Here is a 22,843-nt window from a genome sequence, read left to right as displayed (position 1 = left end):
CATTTAGCATGTTTGGTATCTGTATGTTTGTGCTCAAGGAGACTCACCCCATCTCTCGCTCCCCTTGTGTGAATTGTGTCCTTGTCGCAAAAACAGGTAGGCGACAGTACTGTTTTGTACGGTTTCTGCACAACGTATGAGTTGAAAAGGCATGCTGTCACGTAAGGGCCCTGATCATGTTGCACAGACATTTTAATTGCATTTTGTGTCTGTTAAGAGGAGCAAAAGGCACTCATTAGGATATGCCCCCAAAAAGTGTATTATAACTAACTGGGAGCTCTGGCCATTAGCTGCAGGATCTCCAGTTTGCTAGAACCAATTCTGGTCGTTCTTTTTCCTATCGACAGTACTCGGTGACCTCTAGTGATCAAGACTAGGGTAAAAATCTGCCAAAGTTCCCCTTTAACCATATGGGTGGCAGATCATATTAATAATTTTAATATAGGCCATAGCCTCAAGGCTCAGTCCTTGGCCCTGTGTTATTCTCCATTCATGTGTTACGTCTTGGTCAAATCTTTCATAAGCACACATCAGTTTCCATTTTTATGCAGATGACTCCCAGATCTATTTCTCATTTGACTCCAAAAAGGAATCAAAATACAATCCTGTCTAACAGATGTTAAAACTGGCTTTCACTCTGAAACTTTTTCAGTTAAAGGCAATCTGAAGCCATTACCATAGGTCCATATGACCACCATAGGTAAGTGTATCTTTCTTTGCATACCTAAATGATTGAGATAATGGTTTATATTTATGATCACACACCCTAATCTTGAATTCACTGTTGGCTATGTGGCATCTCTAAACTCTGAAGTGCATTCTTTTAATCCCTTGGGCCTTCCCTCTTTCAAATTGCCTGGACAATGGGTGCCTGGCAATTCTGAGGCTAACTTTAAGCTTTTACACAGATCTTTAAGATTTAAGTTCCATTAAGTGTAAATGATTGTTCACTGAAGTCTGTACTCAACTGAATGTTACTTGTAACTTACCTTAACAGTTTCTTGAACGTACAGGTAGGATTTCTGCAGAATGAATACACTAAGTAACATAAATTTTAAGGGATTTCAAGACATTCATGTTTACATTTTTACGTATTAAAGCTAAACTAAAACAAAATTCTTTAGGTTTACATTTCTTCCAAGTCTGTGTTAATACTCACATGTTCACATTGAAACAGTTTGCTCACTTAAATATTCCTCTGTTCATAGTGACCATGAAAAGATTCCTCCCCAACCTACCTCCAATGGAATAAAGCTTTCCAAAGTTTTGTGATTGTGTGTGTGATTCTTAGGAAGTCTGTGTTAGTCATAGTCAAGTGGATAGCTTCCAACATTGGACAGTTTATGGGCTAAGCTGCAGTGAAGGGATGATAGGACAAAAAGGGAATTTCACATGAAAAGATATCCACTTGATTTGTCAAACTCTGACTGCTAGAGCTTTATTTCTTCTTCTTATTATTATTATTATTACTTTAGATAAACTTTGGAATGCATTTTGCACAGAATGAGTGGTGTTGCTTTTGTCCCCAACTGCTTACATTGGAAATATGGGTACTCAACTATGTTCTTAAGACAGACTTGAAAAATTAATACTATCCTTATTAAGACTATCCTTTAATCTTTTTATGACCAACCAGACCATTAGCTTACCAGACAGTAGACCCCACATGGGAAAAAGACCTAACTGAAAATCAGACCAGAAGTGCAACTTATTTTTTTAAGTCAGGCCAAATCTGAAGATGCATGGGATCTGGAAAAGAATGAACAAGCAAGATCAAAACAGGCTCATCTCAAACACAAATGCTCAAGCAGAGTGTAGACATTTCATTATCTTTCAAGATGCTCAGAGGCCACCTTTGGATGAAGCTTTGAAAGGTTGTTTAGAGCTGCTCTTGGCAACAGGCATACTTGGCATCGGAAACTCTCCAGGAGTGTAACAGGTTTGGGAGAACACGCTTCTTCATTGCTAGTAGCTTGACTGGGATGTGTATGAGTAGACTCCAGGTCTGACATGTCACTGAGCACAGGTTCAGGGCTTTTCTCCACATCACTTTCACTACAAAACACAATGTATTTACCAGGACCATAAAAACCAACATTATTATTTGTCATGTCCAGAAACAAAGCTGATAGCATTATTCCCAGTTGGTGCTAGGCTGCAATAGGCATAGGCACCTGTTGTGGCATTGTACTCTCCATCTGGAACACCACCTAAAATACCATGCCATGTAGTGTGGGGACCAGATGAGCTACTTTCAATCACCTCTACCCACAGAGCACAGCTTCTGGGAAATTCTGAGTAGCAGGGACCTGAGATTCAAGAGATCTCCAGCTGCCATCAGCAAGTTTTATAATCCTTCTGAGAACAGATCCAGTGACTCTCCATTTCAAGTCATGGATTATGGGTAGTTTTAATCATCTGCTGCAAAGCCCTCCTGACGTGGGCTATGCACATTCCATGTTGTTTGAAGTCAGGGTCCTTAGTCAGTTGTCTTTAGAAATAAAGCAGTTTGAGCTTTCTTTACCAGATTGGAGATGTGCGATGACCATGACAGGTTGCTTATGATGCTGATTCCCATGAACCTACTGTAAGACTTGTGGGCAGTGATCTTTTTTGATGTTGAGGAATTTATTTCTGTCATATGTAATATGTGCGTTGCTAACAAAGGCAAAAAAAATCAAAATTGCAAATAAAGACAAAAAGGAGAACTGTCCCCATCTATCTGGGCATGTCAGGTAACCATCATGAGACCCTCACTTTCCACCTACCTGTTATTTTGGGTTATCCCTGGCTTAGATGACACAACACCCATCGTGACTGGTCTCTAGGGGCCATCTTGCAATGGTATCACCATTGTCATGCTGTATGTCTCAGATCTGCCCTGTGTCCCACTCCCAGTGACTCTTCTTCGTATGAGTTACAGACCTTTCAGGATATCTAGATCTGAAGGCTTTTTTGATGGCTTTCAGCAAGGCTCATGCCACATTGCTGCCTCCTCATCACCCATATGAACACGCCATTGACATCCTCCCTGGCTCATTTCCACCCAAGGGCTGACGCTACTGTCTTTCCACCCCTAAGACCAAGGCCATGGAGAAGCATATCAGTGACTCTTTGGCAGCAGGCATCATCCACCATTTTGTTCTGCCCACCTGACTTTGCCTTCTTGATCTACTGCCTGATTAGACTCCCTGCCTGACCCCTTTTTCAGATAAGTTTTCCTGTTTTATCTGCCTGCCTCTGTTTTATCTTTGACTTGTCATTCTGGGTTTAACCTTGCCATTTGCTAAGCTGTTACACATACAGAAACTCTTGGTGTAGAAGTTTCCCCACATATCTCAAGTGAAGTTTCTAGTAGGAAGATTACCAATCATTAATCACATATGTTCCCCTGGCTCACAACCAGATATCTGTATTTTATTCTATGAGTCAACCATGTTGATCTGCCATGTTTTGCAGTCACCATAGTTTCTCCTATTGGCTTGGTTGAGGGTTTTAGTTGGTTGCAATCTGCCATCTCACCACTAGATGCCACTAAATCCTACACACCGGTCCTTTAAAGGAGGGCTATTACTAACTTTTAAGAATGTAGGCACAGTACTGAAAAAGATAAAAACTATGTCTTCATTTTACTTTATCTGTTATATCATGATCATTGCATAAAAAAAGCAACACATACTTTGCTCAGTAAGCAGAAGCAGACGTGTAGTAATATGTAACGGGATGTGATGTTTTTGAATATAACCATATCCAGATGTGCAATATGTTTCCACAGGAGGCATCTGTGGAGTTCTAAGCTCTGGGTACATCCTGCAGGGCCCACATATATTTCACATTAGATGTTTTATCCCCTGGAAAAATCATTCTCTTTTCAAAACAGGAAATCGAGGAATATACAGGGATGTAGTTGAGGGTGAACCCACATGAATCATCCTTCTATTTATTGCAAAGTGCTTTAAGACTGCTGATGTTTGGCTCATGCTGACCTATCAGAGATCATATTTAACCTTTTTTATTTAGCACTGTGTCTGTCCACATATCAAAGAAATCGAAGTTGTATTTTTTTATTATCTTTTATGACTGCGTTGACAGGTTGAAGCAATGGAGACAAAAAATTAATCTAATAAAAAATAGTGTATCCCTTACAAGCTTTTTTAAAAAAATCTTTCAACCACATCCACAGTCTCCATCACTGTATGAAGTTTGCTCAGTAATCATGGTGTGGCCATATATGTAGGAAGATGGTAACCCCTGTCTCTGTTCAAAGATGCTCTTTGGTGTTGGATGTGAATGTCCTCCTTGATCTTTCTTCTGCCCTCAACTCACTCCCGGTTGATTACTAACAGTAGCTCAATTACATAGTTTGTCCACTAGAGAGCACTGAAAAGTTTTTTACACTAATGTCCTGCTCTGTGGATATCATGGTCACATTTATTTAATATAAGAGGCCCTTACACAATAAAAATTAATATTGGTTGATATATCATTGTACAGAAAAGAAAACTATTTGGGTCATTTAGATTTGATTTAATTCTTCCCTTGTGAGATGTCTTGTTAAATAAATAAACATCAAGTAGTTGCATTAAAGACAACAACTGATCACATTTTTCTTCAAACTGGAACAAAATCCTCTAGTTGCTCTGTTTGCGCTCACTGGAGGAGTGACACAATTAGTCAAACTGCAAAGAATTATTTTATTGTTAGTATATATACACACAGTATATATACATCTTTTGTTCTGTTTTGTGTTCATTGATGCTTTGTTTATATGTTGGCATTGGTGCCAGCTGCTATCATTGTATACCCATGCTTATCACTCATTTCTCTTATGTACAAGATGACCAGCACTGCACTTTTGTTATACCCTGTAAATGTCAATAAAAAGATTTACATTTAAAATAATTATGGATTACATGACTATGTGTAATGTCTATGGTGTCAGTCTTAGTGACCAACCCACAGACAATTATTACCAACTCTGCAGTTCCCCCCAGATACAGTGTTTTGGACATTGTTTTGGCCCACTTACACAGCTACAGTTTTTTTGTGTGTGTGTCAGCACTCTCCACTGTTAACCATTACAAACTCTTATGAAGACATTTAAAGCATTATTCGTGCATAAAGACCAAAAAGGCCGTGTGCACAACAAAAGCTTACCAGTATAGGCGGCTGCATATATGAAAAAAAAAACACCTAACCCTAAAAAAAATTCTAACAAAAGGTTTCTCAGCTGTTTTTTGTAGTATTAGGGGTCCTTAATAACATACTAAAAGTTTACCAAAGTTTGATCACTAGAAAGGTGTAATTTTCAAGATGGCGTCCAAGATGGGCAGGAAGCCCTTAAAATATCCTAACTCCTTCATTATTTGACCTAGCCAAGTAATCTTGGTGTCTAACCCCATGTTTTCTGGGTCTATGAATCAATTGGACTTGTCTAAATTGCACTGACAAGATTACATATTTATGGTATACATGATTTTGTGAAATTACTGTAAGGTTTTATCTTTGTTTGGGGTGAACCAGAGATGTCAACGATTTAGCCTATGTCATGTAAGTCCTACTCAGTACGTCTTTTTGGACACATACCCTTTTTATTCTAAAACACAGACTTGACATTCAATGTAAAAGTTATTGCACCCAAAAGTAACTTAAATTGGAGTTGTATAACTTTTGATCATAAACAACTCTGAATTAGCCCAAACAGAGGCCTATTCAATTTGAATAAGGTAATACATATGTAATGCATCCTCTATAGATGTTTTTGAGTATAAAGGTGGCATTATACTAAACCCAACAAAACTAAATTCACAATTTTGGCAATTCAGGTGGTGGAAGAGAATACTGACATTTGATATTGCTTGCCTCATTGAAATGTTGTTGGCAGCACAGTGTACACCATTTTGCTCAAACAAAACCCTTGCAGATGACTCCACCATCAAAGTTGCCCAAGACCGAACCATTGATCCTGCTTTGCTGTTCCAACGGTTCCTGATCATGTCGAAAACTGGACAGTTTTCACTGGAAGATGTAATGAGCTATGAGCTCTGCTCATTTCCTGCAGGCCTGTTAGAAGGCAAGGAAATCTTCCGTAAAGCCAACAAGCCCCAACTAGCGCAGGCAGTCACTGAGTTCTCAAGCAAGAAATCTAACAAAACTGTCCTGGATTCCATCCCACCAACTGAGCATTATGTCCTTGACGGTGGCTCCCTGGTTCACCGCTTGGCATGGAAAAAGGGTGACAGTTACGGTGCCATTGCACAGTCATATGCAGACTTTACCATACGCCATTATGGTAAAGCAGCAGTCGTTTTTGATGGTTATAGCGAAGGTCCTCCCATCAAAGACAATACGCATCGGAGACGTGGTAAAAACACTCACCCCATCGTTAACTTCAATGCAGGGACTGAGTTTGTGGGAAGAAAGGATGATTTCCTTTCCAGATCTTGCAACAAACAAGGACTTATCAATCTTATGACTGAGGAGCTGGAGAAGAAGGGCTGCACTGTTATCAATGCATCAGGTGATGCAGACGTGGACATTGTCAAAGCTGCAGTCAAGGCCTCAGAACATCAGCCCACAACCTTGATAGGGGAAGATACAGACTTACTCATTCTTCTCCTTTACTATGCTGGGACGAATAATAGAGGCCTCTCAGGACACTTTTCGAGTAGGTCTAGACCGAACTCTTTATAACATTATTTACAGAGACCCAACAGTAAAACCATGAGCAAGCACTTGGCGACGAGGGCAAGGAAAAACTGCCTGTTAAAAGGCAGAAACCTAGGACAGATCCTTCGGCTCTAGGTGGGTGGTCGTCTGTCTCGACCAGTTGGGGTGAGAGAGAGAGAGAGAGAGAGAGAGAGAGAGAGAGAGAGACAGACAGACAGACAGACAGGTGCACAGCAACAACAGTATTGGCAATGGCAGTCAAGCAGGACCATGGCAGGAGGCTCCACGAGGATCGATAAGAACCTGCGAGACAAGAAAGCACAAGAACTCCGGGGAAGAAGTGAAGTTAGTAACATGCATTAATGGGACATGAATGAGTGCAGAAAGAAAGAGGAAGAGAGGAGCTTAGTGTACCATGGGAACTTCAGACAAGTCCAAAGCTACTAAAGTGTACAACATCAGTGAGATGAAACCAGTCCTGGCTAGTGACTTGTGTTCCCAGTTGCTGTTTATTTATGCCTTCACAGGATGTGATACAACTTCATGCATTTTTTAAAAGAATTTTAAAGTATTTTTTGGGGCTTTTTATTGCCTTTATGATAGCGGCAGCTGAAGATAGACAGGGGATGACACGCAGCAAGGGGCTGCAGGTTGGATTTGAACCCTAGGCCGCTCTACCCACTGAGCTAACCGGGCACCCAACTTCATGCATTTTTAGTGTTGGCAAACAAACAGCATTCCAGGTGAAGGTGACATGAACACAGTGGATTGGGGATGGAAACTGGTGGACAACCGGTTCCTACCAGTTATGACCAGTAAGACTGCCAGAGAGCCTCCTGCAGATGATCCTCTGTAATTGCACAACTGCCTGCCGAACAAAACGGTGCAGTTGCAGGGCACATGGACTACCATGCATGCTTGCTTGTGGACCATGTCAAGTTGGGAATTGTGAGAATCACTATAATCAACCTCTATGGGAGGAAGAGTGTGAAGACTAATGGTAAATCTAGTGAAGGTCACAGTGCAAAAAAGTATAAAAAATAAACCAGAATAAGAGGAAACAACTGAAGAAAATAGAAAAAGATATGTACAAATAAGAAAAGTATTAAAAAAAATATAAAAAAATATATACAAAAAATAAAACACAACAAAATAAAAGGGGTTAGCAGTACTGAGCCTTCACGTGGCAAGCAGCCCTGTTTTGACTAATTTTACAGTACCACACAGTTCTAGTGAATTTATTCTTTATTGAAATCAAAAGAATGGTTATGAACCACAGAAACCACCAACACTAGGCAAAACGATATGAGAAAGGAGAAATATGCAATTACTTAAGGGAAATCGTACTTATTTTTTGCATAAATATGCTTGTAACCAATTGCTTTAATATATAATTGTACTTGTAATCACTTATCTATCATGCAATTATGCTAATTAGAATATAACATGACCAACACATGTATCAGGCACCAGTATTCCTGGTATAGGAGGAATACAAAGGAGTAATGGTCATTTTAAGGACCTGACGGCCGCCATTTTGAAAATGGGGCCTTTCTTGGAGTCAAACTTTGGTAAACTTTTAGTATGTTTTTAAGTACATCTGATACTACTGTAAACCACTGAGAAACCTTTTGTTAGAATTTTTTTGGGTAAAGCCATATTTGCAGCTGACTAGTATCAAAAGAAGGTTTTTATTTGAACACATGTATAATGTTAATTTTTCCATTATAACAAACATTGGTCCCAACCTGCCCTCCATTCAGGGGCCAGTTGCATAAATTAGACCTTTGACTTAAATACAACTTCATGTCAGACATGTTTACACTGTGACAACCCTTTGAACTTTGCACTAGAAAGTGCTACATTGTTTTTTTTTTTTTTTTTATTACCTTTTTGCTTATTGTGATGTAATTTCTTTGAGTATCTTGAGATGTATTTATATCCCTAAAATCTGTACAACCTCAGCTAAAAGGTTATGTAAATCAGTAAACCATAATAATTGAGAAAAAGTATTGAAATAATTTATCTTATTTGAACAATACACATTTTTTTTGTTTTTGAGATATGCTCATTTTTTTATATTTTTTCTTTCATTTTTATAACTGATCCTCTCCTCTGTTGTTCTCCTGTTGTTGTTAAAGACTGAAGCCTTAGCATCCTTATATATATTAGATTGATTTAAACAGGATGATGCAAAAAATGTCCGCCTGTGGGAGGTCTGCTTTTGGAAGGTCGAACATCTCCAGAGTCATGAAACAGGCAGGAAACATCACTGCAGACACATCACACCCTAGACACAACCTGTTCCCTCTGTTAGGCACCACAGAACACTTACAAGAAATCAACCAAACACAAGAACGGTCTCTCCACAGGCCATCACTCTGATGCAGGGGCAGATCTAGTGAAATATTCAAACAATCACATGTATCAATATTAAGTCAAATAAAGATATTTGAACTAAAAAGCATTACATTATTGTGGCAACATTGAATAGAAATATCTAAAGGTGGCATTACACCAGAAATCAATAAATTGTTTTATTCCCAAATCTTCAGATATTTTTCCAAATACATATCTTTTTTCATTGAACTTAAGCCACACTTAGTCTAAAATGTGGCCATAACAAATACATTTCCATTTTTTAACACCAAACTGGAGTGGCAGCTGGGGTGGCCAGTAGCTGGCACTACATGCCACCCCTCTAGATCCGCCCCTGCTCATCCATCTATAAATCCTGCGCTGTAATGTAGACATGTACATTATACATACACATACCACACATAACACACTACAGACTACACAGTCTAGTTCTTTACCTATGCAATGTTTATTCCATTGCATTATTTGTTATTATTGTTTATAATCTTCAGAACACTTGTCCTAGTAATTGTATGTTGTTCTATGCATATCTTTACCTATTTTTGCTTAGCTTTGTTGCCCTTGGTTTTTATGTCTATTTGTAATGTAGGTAGGTAGGTAGGTAGTAGGTAGGTAGGTACACTGAGAGCAACCTTAAAAGCCAGAGTCAGTTCCTTGTATTACATGCTACTTATACAATAAAGCTGATTCTAATTCTGACTGAGCCCATAGGCCTGTGTGTCTCATGCTTTCTGTGGTCCAGACAGCCCACCATGTAACAAGAGAGTGTGTGTCATTAGGAATCCTGACTGACAAATAAAGCCACATTTAACTTGCTTGGACTAGCAGATTCACAGACTTTTATTACTCTTCTTTGAGCCCCATACATCTGTTCATGGTGGCGGGGTGGTTAAGGGGGAATTCCACAAAAAAGGCCCCGGACATGTCTGGGTGCGGCCCTGGCTCATTAATGTGTCAGAGAAGAGCCGCAAAAGTAGGCGGAGAGTCGCTGCGAACTGGACCGCTGCTCCTGCCTCCCGTCCCCGGGACATCCATTCATCCACCCGGTTAAACGCTCCATCTCTCCTGCTGACATTGCTACAATATGTGAAAGACAACCAGTGGGGGGTTCGAAGAGCTGCTGGTGCTGTAGTTCTTTGGGGAATTGAACGGGAGACGAGCAGGAAACTACAAAGGGAGATCCCAAACTTACTGCAACGGCGGATACAATGAGCAGCCTCAGCCTCACTCTCCAGGGTAAATAAAGTTATTTCACTATTTCACTATATTGCACCAGAACCATGGGTTTTTTAACTTTGGTCTAACAAGCATAGATGATCTCTGCAGCATGGATGCTTGTCTCTTCTCTTGTTGCAGTGCTGCTACTGTGCGGACTCCTCAGGGCGCAGCAGCAGCAACAGCAGCTGCTGCCCGGATCCTGCAACTTCGAGCTGGGCACCTGTGGCTACACATCAGACCCAGAGTATGGCAGCTGGAGCATGAATGAAGAAGGTACAGTGTCACCATGAGCTCTGCTTATTGACAGAAATAAACATGCTTGGAATAGTGCAGTATTACTCATACTGCCATTTAAATACCCTGATGAAATGCACCTATTTGGGAACATAGTATGGTCTGTAAATGACTCTGGTGTAGACTCACACAACAGATATTCTGTAACCACTTACAAGTCAAATGTTAGAAGTGTAGAAATAGAACATTTGAATGTAATTTCGAATGTACACTCACTGATTTGACAGTCCAGCAGATCAGATTGAAGAATGTACAGTGAATGATTGTGTTTTTATTGTTAGTAATGACATAACATGAGGTAACAGTCAAGTGGTAAATAGTAATCAGCATACAAGAATATTTAATCTAGGTCAGTGGTTTGTGACGATTTAAATACAGTACATACTGCAAAACTAGAGCCTACAGATGCAACAGACATACACACCTTTAGCTGCATGATGGCTACAGGTATTTAAGCAACTGAAAAGAGGACTTCATATATTCTACAAATACAAAACAGGAATATTGCTCCATAGCACTACTAGTGATCTAAAACTCTATGGTACCTTTAAAGGTGCAATGCAATGGAGTACATCACAAGAAAAGATTTGAATGAAGTCAGAAAAATAAACTTTTTGGGGCAGATTGTTAAAAATGCTTATTTTCTAACCCAGTAATCGTATGGTGACCATTTGTGAGGGATCTGAGACTAGATCTGCAGCTATTGGTTGATTAATTGAATATTTTCAACTGTGTCATTGTTTAAGACAAACTGTCCAAATTCTCTGATTCTTTGACTCTAATGAACTAATTATCTTTGTGTTGTAAAAACAAAACAAGACATTTGAGGACGTCAGTTTGGTCTTTGGGAAACACTGATCAACATTTTTTGACATTTTATGGACCAAAGAACTAATCGATGAATCTAGAAAAATTATCCATAGATTAATCGACGGTGACAAAAATCATTAGTTGCAGCACTGGAGCTGGGACCCCATTGGTTAATTGATGATTATCAATTAAGCAGTGAAATTACTTTGTAACTTGGCACACAGAGCCATCATTTAGGTTTAATCAATAGAGACATTCAGAATTGAGGCTAGAAAGATTCTGAGTGTGTGTGTGTGTGTGTGTGTGTGTGTGTGTGTGTGTGTGTGTGTGTGTGTGTGTGACATCCATTGTTGCCACCATACAGCCGGCCATTGTGGTGACTCTTGTAGTAAAAGCCTATTTCTACTGTGTGACAACAGCTCTTGTCCTCATTCTCATCTTTTCCCACCCCCCATCGCTCACTACAGCAGTAGACTTGTAGTAATAGTGCATTGCATAAAATTGTCAGCTGGTGGCTTTCCATAAAAAGTTCCATTACCAAGTTAAAATTGTTAAAACCACATTCTTCCCCCTCAGTGAAACACCAAGAATGTGCTGTATTAGTATACAAATAATAAGTTTAACTACTGGACACAAGATGTCTCTTACTGTACTGCACTGAAAAGTTTACTCTGCGTTCTGGACGTTCCAAATCACACTTGTAAAGCCCCCATCAGTACTGGATTCATGTCTCTAGGGGAGTGATTTTAACATTAGCTGCACTGGTCAGAGCGCACATGTAGGTCATTTTTCACCCCCACCCCAGTAATACTGTAATTATAGCCACAATTACCTACTGTTCGGTGAACTGGCTGGTCCTCCTGTAATTTCAGTCCAGTCTGGAGTAATGTCCTTGTATTTTAAAGTGAACCTTTGAGTTTCTTTCCATGTGAAGAGCTACTTGACCTACTTTTTTATAAGCTGTGTGAAATCTGTTGAAATTTTTGTTTGAAAATGTAGGAATTCCGAAATATTTCTGTTAATCTGAACCAACTTGTTCCCTCTTTCAACCAATGCGATCATAGTGCTAGTTCTGGGGTGGTGCTAGTGCTGGTTCAGAGTTAGTTCAACTTGAAAACCTTCTAAGAACCGCTTTGCTTTTCCATGGGCTAGAAAGCTATCATAGAGCCACGTCAGCGTACTCTGCCCTACAAAGGCTAACCGCAGTAACTCCACTAACGATGAAAGTGAGATAAATGGCGACCTATGACTGTACAAATGCAGATCCTGCACTTCGTCTTTGTAGTATCACATTTTTCCTAACAAAATCTAACACAAATTTTATTTCTCATTACAGTAAATCTGTATTTTTTATTGTTTGCATGTTTAAAAAGTTGAAATAGATGTGTCATTAAGAAAAAAATTAAGCGATCCTCAAATATTATTTTGTGATCTTTTTGAGAACCAATACAATGACGTGGTGTCATATAGACACCATTAAAAGTACATAGAATCAGCGAATTGAGCATAGTGTTAGTTCAGGCAGGGCACGAAGTCAGGCTTAGCTTTCAGTTACAGCTATATCATACGATCACAGCTAGTCATAAACATACATCAGCTGATTCCTCTAAGCTTCCCATTAGATACCATACACAGTCAGCTGACAGCTCACCTGATTTCCTCAAGCATCCAATTGGCAAACATCTACATGGCGCCTTATTTAAGCTGCTTTAGCCTGCCTGCCTATCTCTGCTGCTCCTCTACAAGCCTTTTTGCACCCACCTCCACCCCAGCTCCTCCTTTTTATGTTGTTTCTAATTAATCAAATGTCATTATCTGATTGCCATTGATGCTTGCTCTGTTCTGTACCCTGGGGGGTCTCTGCTGCCCTCTCCTTGTCTTAAACTTTTCAATGTATGGAAGGGCAGGGGTGTGCTCTCCTCTTAGTCTTCCACAGGCACGCGAAGAAAAAGGAGGTCCCAAAAAAAAGCCAAACCGCCAAATGTAATCTGCTTGGAATATAAGATATTTTGACAAAAGTGGTCCTGACTGAATTAGCAGTTCCTGTTTGCAGTGTACCTTTTTTCTGAAGTTCTGAAGCATAAGCTTTCAACTGCTTACAGGGTGTCTGTAGCGTCTTAAAAAGTCTAAAATCCAATGATCTGAATTCAAATGTCCTAAAGTGACAGGTCTTAAAAATTTATTGGATTAACGAAGTTAACGTTATTTGTTTAAAGTTGCATTTTTCATTTTTCTTTTTTTCAGTTTTAGGGAAATGTTTTATTGCTTATGCTGTAACAACTCCAAAACTACAAACTACAAAACTTACATGGAACGACTACCAATTTTTCTTCATATCCTTAGTAGTTTTTTGCCAGTATGGATGCAAAATAGTGTAAGTCACGCTGAATGAGTTATGACTAGGAGTGCGATTTCTGACTCAAATTTGCCTCACACAGTATCTTTGCTTGGGTTTTTCTTGTCCTGCCGAATGTCCATGTCTTTTACAGACCACATCCTATAATTGGTAGTTAAAATGCCGTCTGGAATGATGAGATAAATTACAGAGGAACACGGTGAACATTTCATTCAAGGTGCACTTTTCACACTTATTACACAACATGTTTTTGAATGGTAGTGATCCATCCTGGATATTTTTAATGTATATAAGTCCAGGGACTTTTTTCTCACTTGAGCTTTTATTTGACCTGTGTGCATTTGGAAACTGCACTGTATAACCTACTAAACTGTATAATGCACTAAAAACCGTCATTCTTAACTACAGCCTCATAAATTATAACACCTTGGAGTTAAATATACAGGTGTAACAGGTGTCATTTTCATATTTCCTGTGACTTTTCCAGTACAGTTTTGTCCTGCTTCCAGTCTTTGTGCTCAGTCATGTTAAATGGGTCCGTAACCTACAGTATCTCTTGGAAGTACATCTACTCTCCGACTCTGAGCAGGACTAAAAAGTAGGGGTGTAAGAAAATAACGATACACTTGAATATCACAATATTTTCTTTTGTGATATTGTATTGACTCTTAAATCCCTAGCTACTCAATAGAAGTGTTGTAAATGTAAACTGAGCGCTATGATGTTAGATGTTACATGTATTGTGATAAATATGAATGCAGATCCATACAAAAATACATGGTGGTGCATAGGTGGTGTGTCATATATCGCTTCGCTTACAGTATTGCAGTATATCGCAATATATTGAATCGGAACCCATGTATAAGGACATGTATTCCTGCCAACACACATCCCTTTATTTAACTACACAGTCCACTTCTCTACTAACTAATTTAAAAAAAAACCAATAAGTAGATTATCATAAAGAGCTGCAGGCTTTCATACAGTAATCATGACTCCAAGGTGCAACAGGTGTTTTTCTGTTTTTCCTCTTTCATTAGTCGTTCTTTGTCATTCCATTTGCACTATAGACCTTTTTCACAGCAGCCATTTTGACATGAAATGGTAGGGTGAACACAGGTGTTACCAATAGGACTATTTAAAGGTCCAGTGTGTAACATGTAGGAGGATCTGTTGGCAGAAGGGGAATATAATATTCATAGCTTTGTTTTCATTAGTGTATAATCACCTGAATATAGGAACTGTTGTGTTTTCGTTACCTTACAATGAACCGTGTTTATCTGCAGAGGGAGCAGGTCCTCTTCTATGCAGTCCGCCATGTTGAACCACCATGTTTCTACAGTAACCCAGAACAGACAAAACAAACCAAACACTGGCATTTTTCCCAAGTTGTCGATTCATTTGGAGTTTGGAAACCTGTGTTTACCCTACTATTTTAAGTCAAAAGGGCTGCTTTAAAAACGTCTATTGCCCTTAAGCCAGCTGCTTCTTTTTCGGTGGAAGTCACCCGTCACAAACAAACGATCCTCTCCTTTCAAAACGATATCTGCAAAACAAGAAGTTATAATCGATTAATGAAACTAATAACCTAGTTTTATTGTGCTCTCCAATCTGTTGTCACTTTTGCTGCTTATTTTTGGAGCCCGGCAATCCCAGTAAAATGCATTCCTTACTATTAGGATACTGTGTGTTTACGAGCAGAGGGAAATTGATTGAAAAACCTTTTATAAGCTTCTCCTCAGTGTGTGTAATTGCCGGATTGCATTTGAGTGATACCCTAATGTGAGCTATTTAGGGAAATGTAAACTTTCATTGGATGTTTATCCTCACTTTTCTGAGTTTATTAGAAAGTGAAAGGTGCTGAAGTGTGTTTGTAACACTCATGAGGTCATTGGACCTGTGTGTGTGTGTGTGTGTGTGTGTGTGTGTGTGTGTGTGTGTGTGTGTGTGTGTGTGTGTGTGTGTGTGTGTTAGTGTGTAAGAATGACGAAGTAGAAGAAATTGGTTTAAAATATGGTGAGTCTGTTGTTGAACTGAGTTGTTAACCAAGTTAGTTCCATGAAAATTATAGTAGTGCAGTCATTTCCAACCCCTCAAAATGTTTTTTACAAGGCCTTTATTGATGACCAGTCTTCATTTGACTTAATCATTTGAGATTTAGCCATTAAATTAAATAGTAGAGCAAGCACATGTCACAGTACAAGTGTAGTCCTCATTAAGAATCTGTTGTTAGTGAGGTGCAGTGTGGCGACACTCAGTCTCTTTAAATGGGTCAAACACACTGGAATGCCAAGCCAAAATATTACAGGGTAGCTGTGTTTCCACAGGCAGAGCTGCCAGGCCAGATCAGGTGCCCTAGTTTTTGGGTGAAGAGACGAGAGTGGCGTGATGCAAATAGTTACAGACACAAGGTGAAACCAGAGAGCTAAATTTGTTGGTGGATTTGGTGCTGGGAGGGAATTCAGTCTGGGTAGGCTCTTTGAAATGTGCTCATTCACACATGATTGTGATGTTTCACTTGGGACACAACTGACGCCACAACTATAGCTCACATCAGGGGAAAGTGTGAATGTGACACTGGCCTAATCGTTACAGCTTTTATAGTAGCCAGAATCTAAGCAGTATCAGCTGCTGATTCATTGTTATGAAATCAGATCTGTGCACAAGATTGTGAGAAATGGAATATAATATTCATAGGTATGTTTTGATTAGTCCATAATCACCTGGGAATAAGAATAGAATGAGACATTTGTATCTGCAGAGGGAGCAGGTCCTCTTCTACAGAGTCTGCCATGTTGAACCTCCATGTTTCTACAGTAGCCCAGAACAGACAAACCAAACACTGGCACTAGATAAGACCTTTTGTGTTTTTTGCAAGTTTTGTGGCCAGTGTAGTTTCTCTTACACAGTGTTTCAATCAGCAACTACAGTGACGCTAAATCCTACACACTGCACCCTTAACTGTGAATTACATTTTGTCGTTCCCTTTTATTTAAAGGTATGTGCAGAAACACACGTGAAATTCATGTGCTCACATGTGACCACATATACGTTTTGCACATGTGGTTTTGGAACATTTTTGTGGTGTAATGTGTAAAGCCCATGTAAACTCCTATGTGAAACCTATGAAACATGGGAATTTCATGTGTTTTTTAAAAGCAGCGTAAAATTACAACTTTATTTAACTTTATTCATAGAATTATCACTTTTTACTTGAACTTATAATATTATGAGTTTTCTTCTGAAAACAAATCCTGTGGTAATCATGTCATATATTTGTTAAAATGAGATAAAAGAAGGTTTTTTCATAAGTTCTGAAATGTGATAACTATTGGTAAAAGTTGTAAAAGTTGAGTTTATTAAATAAAATTTTGACATTTTACAGTTTGAGGATGTGCTGGGTTTTGATCTCCTGCATTACAAAAGTGTGTCACCACGCTCCACAGACCAAGCCAGACATTCCGATCGACTCCCCCTTTTGTCCTGTTTTCCACCGGCTGCTCCATTGTGTGCATCCAGCCACAGAGCGTCCCAAAGCAGCACCCTCTGTTTATGATGATCTGTCAGCACAGTTTATGTTGCAACTGTTGAGATAAGTGGCGGTACTGTAAATTGTGTCCATCTCTCTCTCCCAGCCAAGCCTTTAGATCTCACTGTGTACTCGCTGGTGCTAGTACTCTGCATATTCCCTGCCACGCTGAAAACAGAGCTCTGCCCCAAACAGAAGCTTCACGGAGAACCAGCGTGGTTTGCTCTAAACCCCTAACCAGGCTGAGATGGAATGAGCTTGGAGATGGTGATAGACTACACCCACTGTGGCAATAAATAGGCTCATAAAAAAGAAGACGGGACCACGGCTGTGTTTTCTGTTTGGTTGCCATGGCAATGTGGGCTTGAGTTGAGGAAGCTGCACCGAAAAAAGAACCCAAGGCAGAGTTTGTGGTAAAAAACCAGGATGGATGTCCTAGGTGATTATATTCACTAAACAGAGACATCACAGACAAAGACATCAGGCTGTGCTGGAACAGGATAAACAGAAAGACAGGGATGGATGGAGCGAGGTGGAGAGCTGTCAGGGCCTCACTGCTGTCTCACAGACCACCACGACGAATCCTCCTTATCTCTCTGGACTGTTAAGAGCTTCTCCCAGCCAGTTTCTGACTTTAAATATGTTGACAACTTAAGGTGAAAAGTTCTGCTAATATTAGTGGCACTTAGGTCTGTAGAATACTCCGTAAACACTTCTCCTCTCCTCTGCTCTCCTCTCCTCTCCTCTGCTCTCCTCTCCTCTCCTCTCCTCTCCTCTCTTCTCCTCTCCTGGTCGCAACTGAGCAAAAGTTTCATTTTCAAGAACAAATGTAGCTCAACATGCTGGACTCCTGCAGTAGTTAGCCTCTGCACACAACACCCAGTTTATCACAGATTCAACCCCTGTCCTACCTGTTCCTCGGTCGCTCACAGACCTTTCCTGCTAGTAAGATTCTCGACGAACTTAATTTGACCAAATAAGGGATCATAGATACAACTGTAAATCCCCCTGCCTCCCCTCCCCAGCCTGATTTAGAAGTGAGGGCATGTAAACCAGCTTTCCATAAACACAGTTTATATCCACTAAATTGCCTCTTTGCTCTCTCAGACCTGGCTGAATGGGTAAAAAGTCTCTCAGCTGTGACATAAAGGGAAGATGGAAACTCTATCTCAGGGTTTCTGTCATTACTTATTTGCATCGTTGTCTCTCTTTAGTTCATAATACGGGAACAAGTGATACACATATGCAAAGCTGTATGTGCTCCAATGCACAGTATTTGACATTTTACCTTTCTGCTTTTCATTTCAGTACCTTTTTGTGCCTCTGTTGTTGTTCCCCTTTTTTTCTAGAGCTCCAGTGGTGTACTATGTACTTAGGACTGTAAGCAGACGAGGTTGTGAGTTCAAGCCTAATCTGGAGTGGTCTTCACACATTTACCATTGGAAATAAGAACTTTCTGTTCTTATTAAAGATCCCCTCCAGACATGCATTATGACATATACAAATATTCTCTTCTTGTGTTAGCATCTAGATTATTGTTAATTCAACTTCAGTTTGTGCATTCATTATGAGTTTGTGTTTGTTTTATAGTTGTGCATAACTGACTCTGCCAGGGGATTCAAAGACAAGCTTGTCACATATTTGTTGATCACCAAAAAATGAAAGCTGAATTCTCACGATATGAACAAAATATGGTCATGGACAGTGTAAAAAATAGCCACCTGATACGATTAATCTTTCTTAGGTGATTAGCTGTTTGGTCCAGAAAAAGTCAGAAAATGTTGATCAGTGTTTCCCAAAACCCAAGGTGACCTCATATGTCTTGTTTTGTCCACAACCCAAAGATATTCAGTTTACTGTCACAGAGGAGTAGAGGAACGAGAAAATATTCACATTTGAGAAACTATAATCAGAGAATGTGGACATTTAAAAAAATTACTCAAAAGCGATCGATTATCAAAATATTTGGAGATTAATTTAACAGTTTACAACTAATTGTATTGTCATTGCAGCTCTAGTCATACTGTATATGAATATGATATATCTTCATTTGGTTGTCACAGGGCATTTGATAACAGTGGACTCAGCCTCCTTACAAGAACAAGAGCAGGCGGTTCTTGTCAGTCCAGTTCTGGACCACCAGGAATGGAGCTGTGTGAGGCTGGTGTACCAGATCACCGGACAAGGTTCCCTGCAGCTCCACCTCAGACCAGACAGCGATAACTTTGACTACCGGCTCTGGACTGCCGACAAGGCCTCCGACAGCTGGCTCATTGCTAGTGTGGACCTCCCCAACACCACAATCCCCTACCAGGTAGGAATGGCTGTAAAAACACAGTTCATCAGTTATCCGTGTTTATAAGTTAGTATCTCTTGGAAGAACATCTCCTCTGCTTATAAGTTTGTTCAAACTCACCCACTGTGGAATAGGAATAGGCTCCAGTTCCCCATGACTCCGAAATGTTTGCTGCTGTCTTCCAGAAAAGAATTCTGAATATGAGATTTAGTTTTCCTTCATAGCTCCTGATTAGTGCACCTATAGTCCTGTCAATATATAGCTAGAGCTGAAGATTTTGGAAAGTGGTACATTGGGTTTCAGCTGGGAGAAGAGTGGCGATTTCACACGCAAAAAGTTCTCTTAGCATTTTTTGAGTCTGTCACTGAGCAGCAGCTCTCCCTCGTTTTTTGGAGGGAGTTAAATTAGCAAAATTAAATGATAAAACTTGGCCAAGAAAAAAAAAAACCTGATAGACCAATTGACAAGTGGTAGTGGTACTGTGTCAAAACTGTTTTATAAGTCTCATAAATCTACAAATGTCCAACCACTACTACAGGGTTATAGACTACAGTCACTCTCATAACCCTGCTCTTGTTGCCCAGTGGTAGTGACTAATACTCTGTTTCCACAGGAGGAACCTTTCTAAGAACTCAGAATCTTTACCTGTGTGTGACCACAGGGTCTAAATTCAGTTCCTCAGCCATATTTGCAGGTGCCATAAAAGTCCCTGCTCTGTCGGTAGTGCTTTCTGATCACCCATCACTGATGCGTCTGAAATACAACCCTGAGGGTGTTAAAACGTGTGTTCAGCTTCATTACTACTTCCTCGCTGCAATCAATAGAACGAGGGACAGACAGAGAGATAAAAAGAGAGAGAGTGTGATTGAGCCAAAGCCCAGAGAAAATGAGATCAGCAAATGCGAGAATTAGTGTTTTATGGTGGTTCATAGTTCATTTGGATGCTGGCGCACCTTGGCTGCCGCTCCGTCTCCGACAATAGTTTATGATAAAGTTTTGTCTCTGACCTACGCCTCACCACACCAGATAGTCTGGTTTGGCAGTCCTCTGAAATTGGAGAGCAAACAGATTCACTGCTATCTATCTGCTTCGTACCTGTGAAGTCCTCCCACCGTCCTGCTAGCTCCTGCTAGCTACAGGATCCCGGGACTGGCATAGCCTCATCGCCCTGCCTCGGGGTGGCCATTCCGCGGTCTTTCCCTGCCATCTTCTCGCCAGCTCGAGCCCACCTGCCCGTCCTGCCAGGATCTTTCCATCCCGGTGTGGTCGGCTTTACTGGGCTTTGGCTTTGGCTTCCTCCGCTGGCCACCACCGCATCAGGCTGACAACGTCCTCTCCCTACCTGGACCCCCTGGCTAGCAGGCCGGCGGCCCCTCTCCTCCTCATCGGATTATCCCGTCCTCCCGGGATCTTTCCGTCCCGGTGTGGTCGGTTCTGTCGGGCTTCGGCTGGCTTCCTCCGCTGGCCACCACCGCATCGAGCTGACGACCTCCTATCATCACCGGGTCCTCTAGGCTAGCAGGCCGGGGCCACTCTCCTCATCGCCTCATCATCGGACCACAGATCGCCTGCTGCGGTTATGCTGTGGATCACCCTGTGGATTCTTCTGGAGTACTCGACACGGCTCCGTCCACAGACACCTGGCTCATGGTCACAAGCTAGCACTTGCTCCGTGCTAGCGCTCCACACCTGGATCATGCCGCCGCTGTACTCCACCTCCGTCCTCCACTCACTCAACAACCATCAACGCCCGGACTGCACCGACATCCTCCGTGAAACTGGACTACTTCGCCGTCCTCCACACAGAGGCTCTGGTCGTATGTTCATCTACAACTGTTCAACTCCTAACTCTATCCCATCCATCTGGTCCTGCTCACGCACCGCAACTTCCTCATTACGTCATCACAACAAACGACATGTGCACCTATCTAATCTCCGCCCCCTTCCTCGGTCCTCTCAAACTTTCACGAAGCAACGTCACCTGAAACTGGCTTTGCTCAACACCCGCTCACTTAACAATAAAAGTCTCATTCTGAATGAATTCATAAGTGACAATAACCTGGATTTCCTCTGTATCACTGAAACCTGGCACAAACCTCTGGACTACTTTTTGCTCAACCAGACCACACCCACCGGATACACTTACATTGACAAACCCCGACCTGAGGGCGGGAGGTGGTGTAGCAGCAATCTACAGGGAGGACATCAAAACACCACCATCTCCATCCCTGCTGCTCACTCCTTGAACACCTCACTTTCAAACTCTCGGTCCCACTCCTCTGGTCACTGCCATCATCTACCGCCCCCAAACCAAACCCCTCCTTTATCACCGACTTCTGACTTTCTAACTCAGTTATCTGCCATCTCACCTTCCGTTCTTCTTCTGGGAGATTTCAACATCCACATTGACAATGACTGCAAATCTGCCACTGAATTCCTGGAACTACTACACTGCTTCAACTTCACCCAACACGTCAACTTTCCCACCCACAGCCGTGGTCACATCCTGGATCTGGTCTGCTCCACTGGTCTCACCTTACTTCACCTCTCCAGCTTCAACCTCAACATCTCCGACCACCTGGCAATCATCACGGACATTGACATCCCCATTCCCACCATTAAGGATAAACGGACAATATCTTTCAGAAACCTCAAATCCATCTCCCCTTCAGCTCTTACTACCTCTCTTGCAAGTAAAATATCTTCCTCCCCCACCGCTGACTGACAACCCCTCGACCTCACCAAGTTCTACAACGAAACACTCTCCTCCTGTCTCAATCAGCTGGCCCCCATCAAAACCAAAACCGTCTCATTCACCCACTCTGCCCCCTGGTACACTCCTGAACTGCACAAAATGAAAAAAATGAAAAAAAAAGACTTTACAAGAAAACCGGTTTAACTGTTCATCTCCAAACTTTTACAGACTACCTCCTGCAGTACAAGGATGCCCTCAACACCACCCGGTCCACCTACTACTCTCACCTCATTCACGCTGGCTCCACCAACCCCAAGGCTCTGTTTTCTACAGTAAATAAACTCCTCAAGCCCAGCGACAATACCTCCAAGTCATTCACCACTGACAAATGCAACTCCTTTCTTTCATTCTTTCAATCAAAAATCGACACCATTTATAACAATCTGTCCTCCGCTCCTGCCCCCACAGCCTGCAATCCCACTCCTTCATCTGCTCCCCCTTCGCCTCTCAGCCTCTGTCTCAGTTCTGCCCCGTGTCACCAGGGGAGCTGCCCAAAATCATGACAGGCATGAAAACCACTACATGTGTCCTGGATCC

At 41.1% G+C, this 22,843-nt stretch overlaps 1 protein-coding gene across 2 annotated transcripts in view; it reads left to right on the top strand.

Annotated features, from left to right (window-relative positions):
• The first annotated feature begins 10,020 nt into the window (after window positions 1–10,020).
• Window positions 10,021–22,843, top strand: part of mamdc2a (MAM domain containing 2a) — a 32,991-nt gene continuing 20,168 nt past the window's right edge. For both annotated transcript variants that reach the window (XM_051422162.1, XM_051422163.1), the window contains exons 1-3: window positions 10,021–10,284; window positions 10,405–10,539; window positions 19,319–19,569. In XM_051422162.1, the coding sequence (XP_051278122.1) occupies window positions 10,257–10,284; window positions 10,405–10,539; window positions 19,319–19,569 (414 nt within the window). In that variant the 5' untranslated portion in view covers window positions 10,021–10,256. The remainder of the gene's footprint in view (window positions 10,285–10,404; window positions 10,540–19,318; window positions 19,570–22,843) is intronic.

Source organism: Dicentrarchus labrax, unplaced genomic scaffold (genome assembly GCF_905237075.1).
Source record: "Dicentrarchus labrax unplaced genomic scaffold, dlabrax2021, whole genome shotgun sequence".
Lineage (NCBI taxonomy): Eukaryota > Metazoa > Chordata > Actinopteri > Moronidae > Dicentrarchus > Dicentrarchus labrax.
The sequence above is the reverse complement of the archived record's forward strand: the minus strand, read 5'-3'. Positions and strand labels throughout refer to the sequence as shown.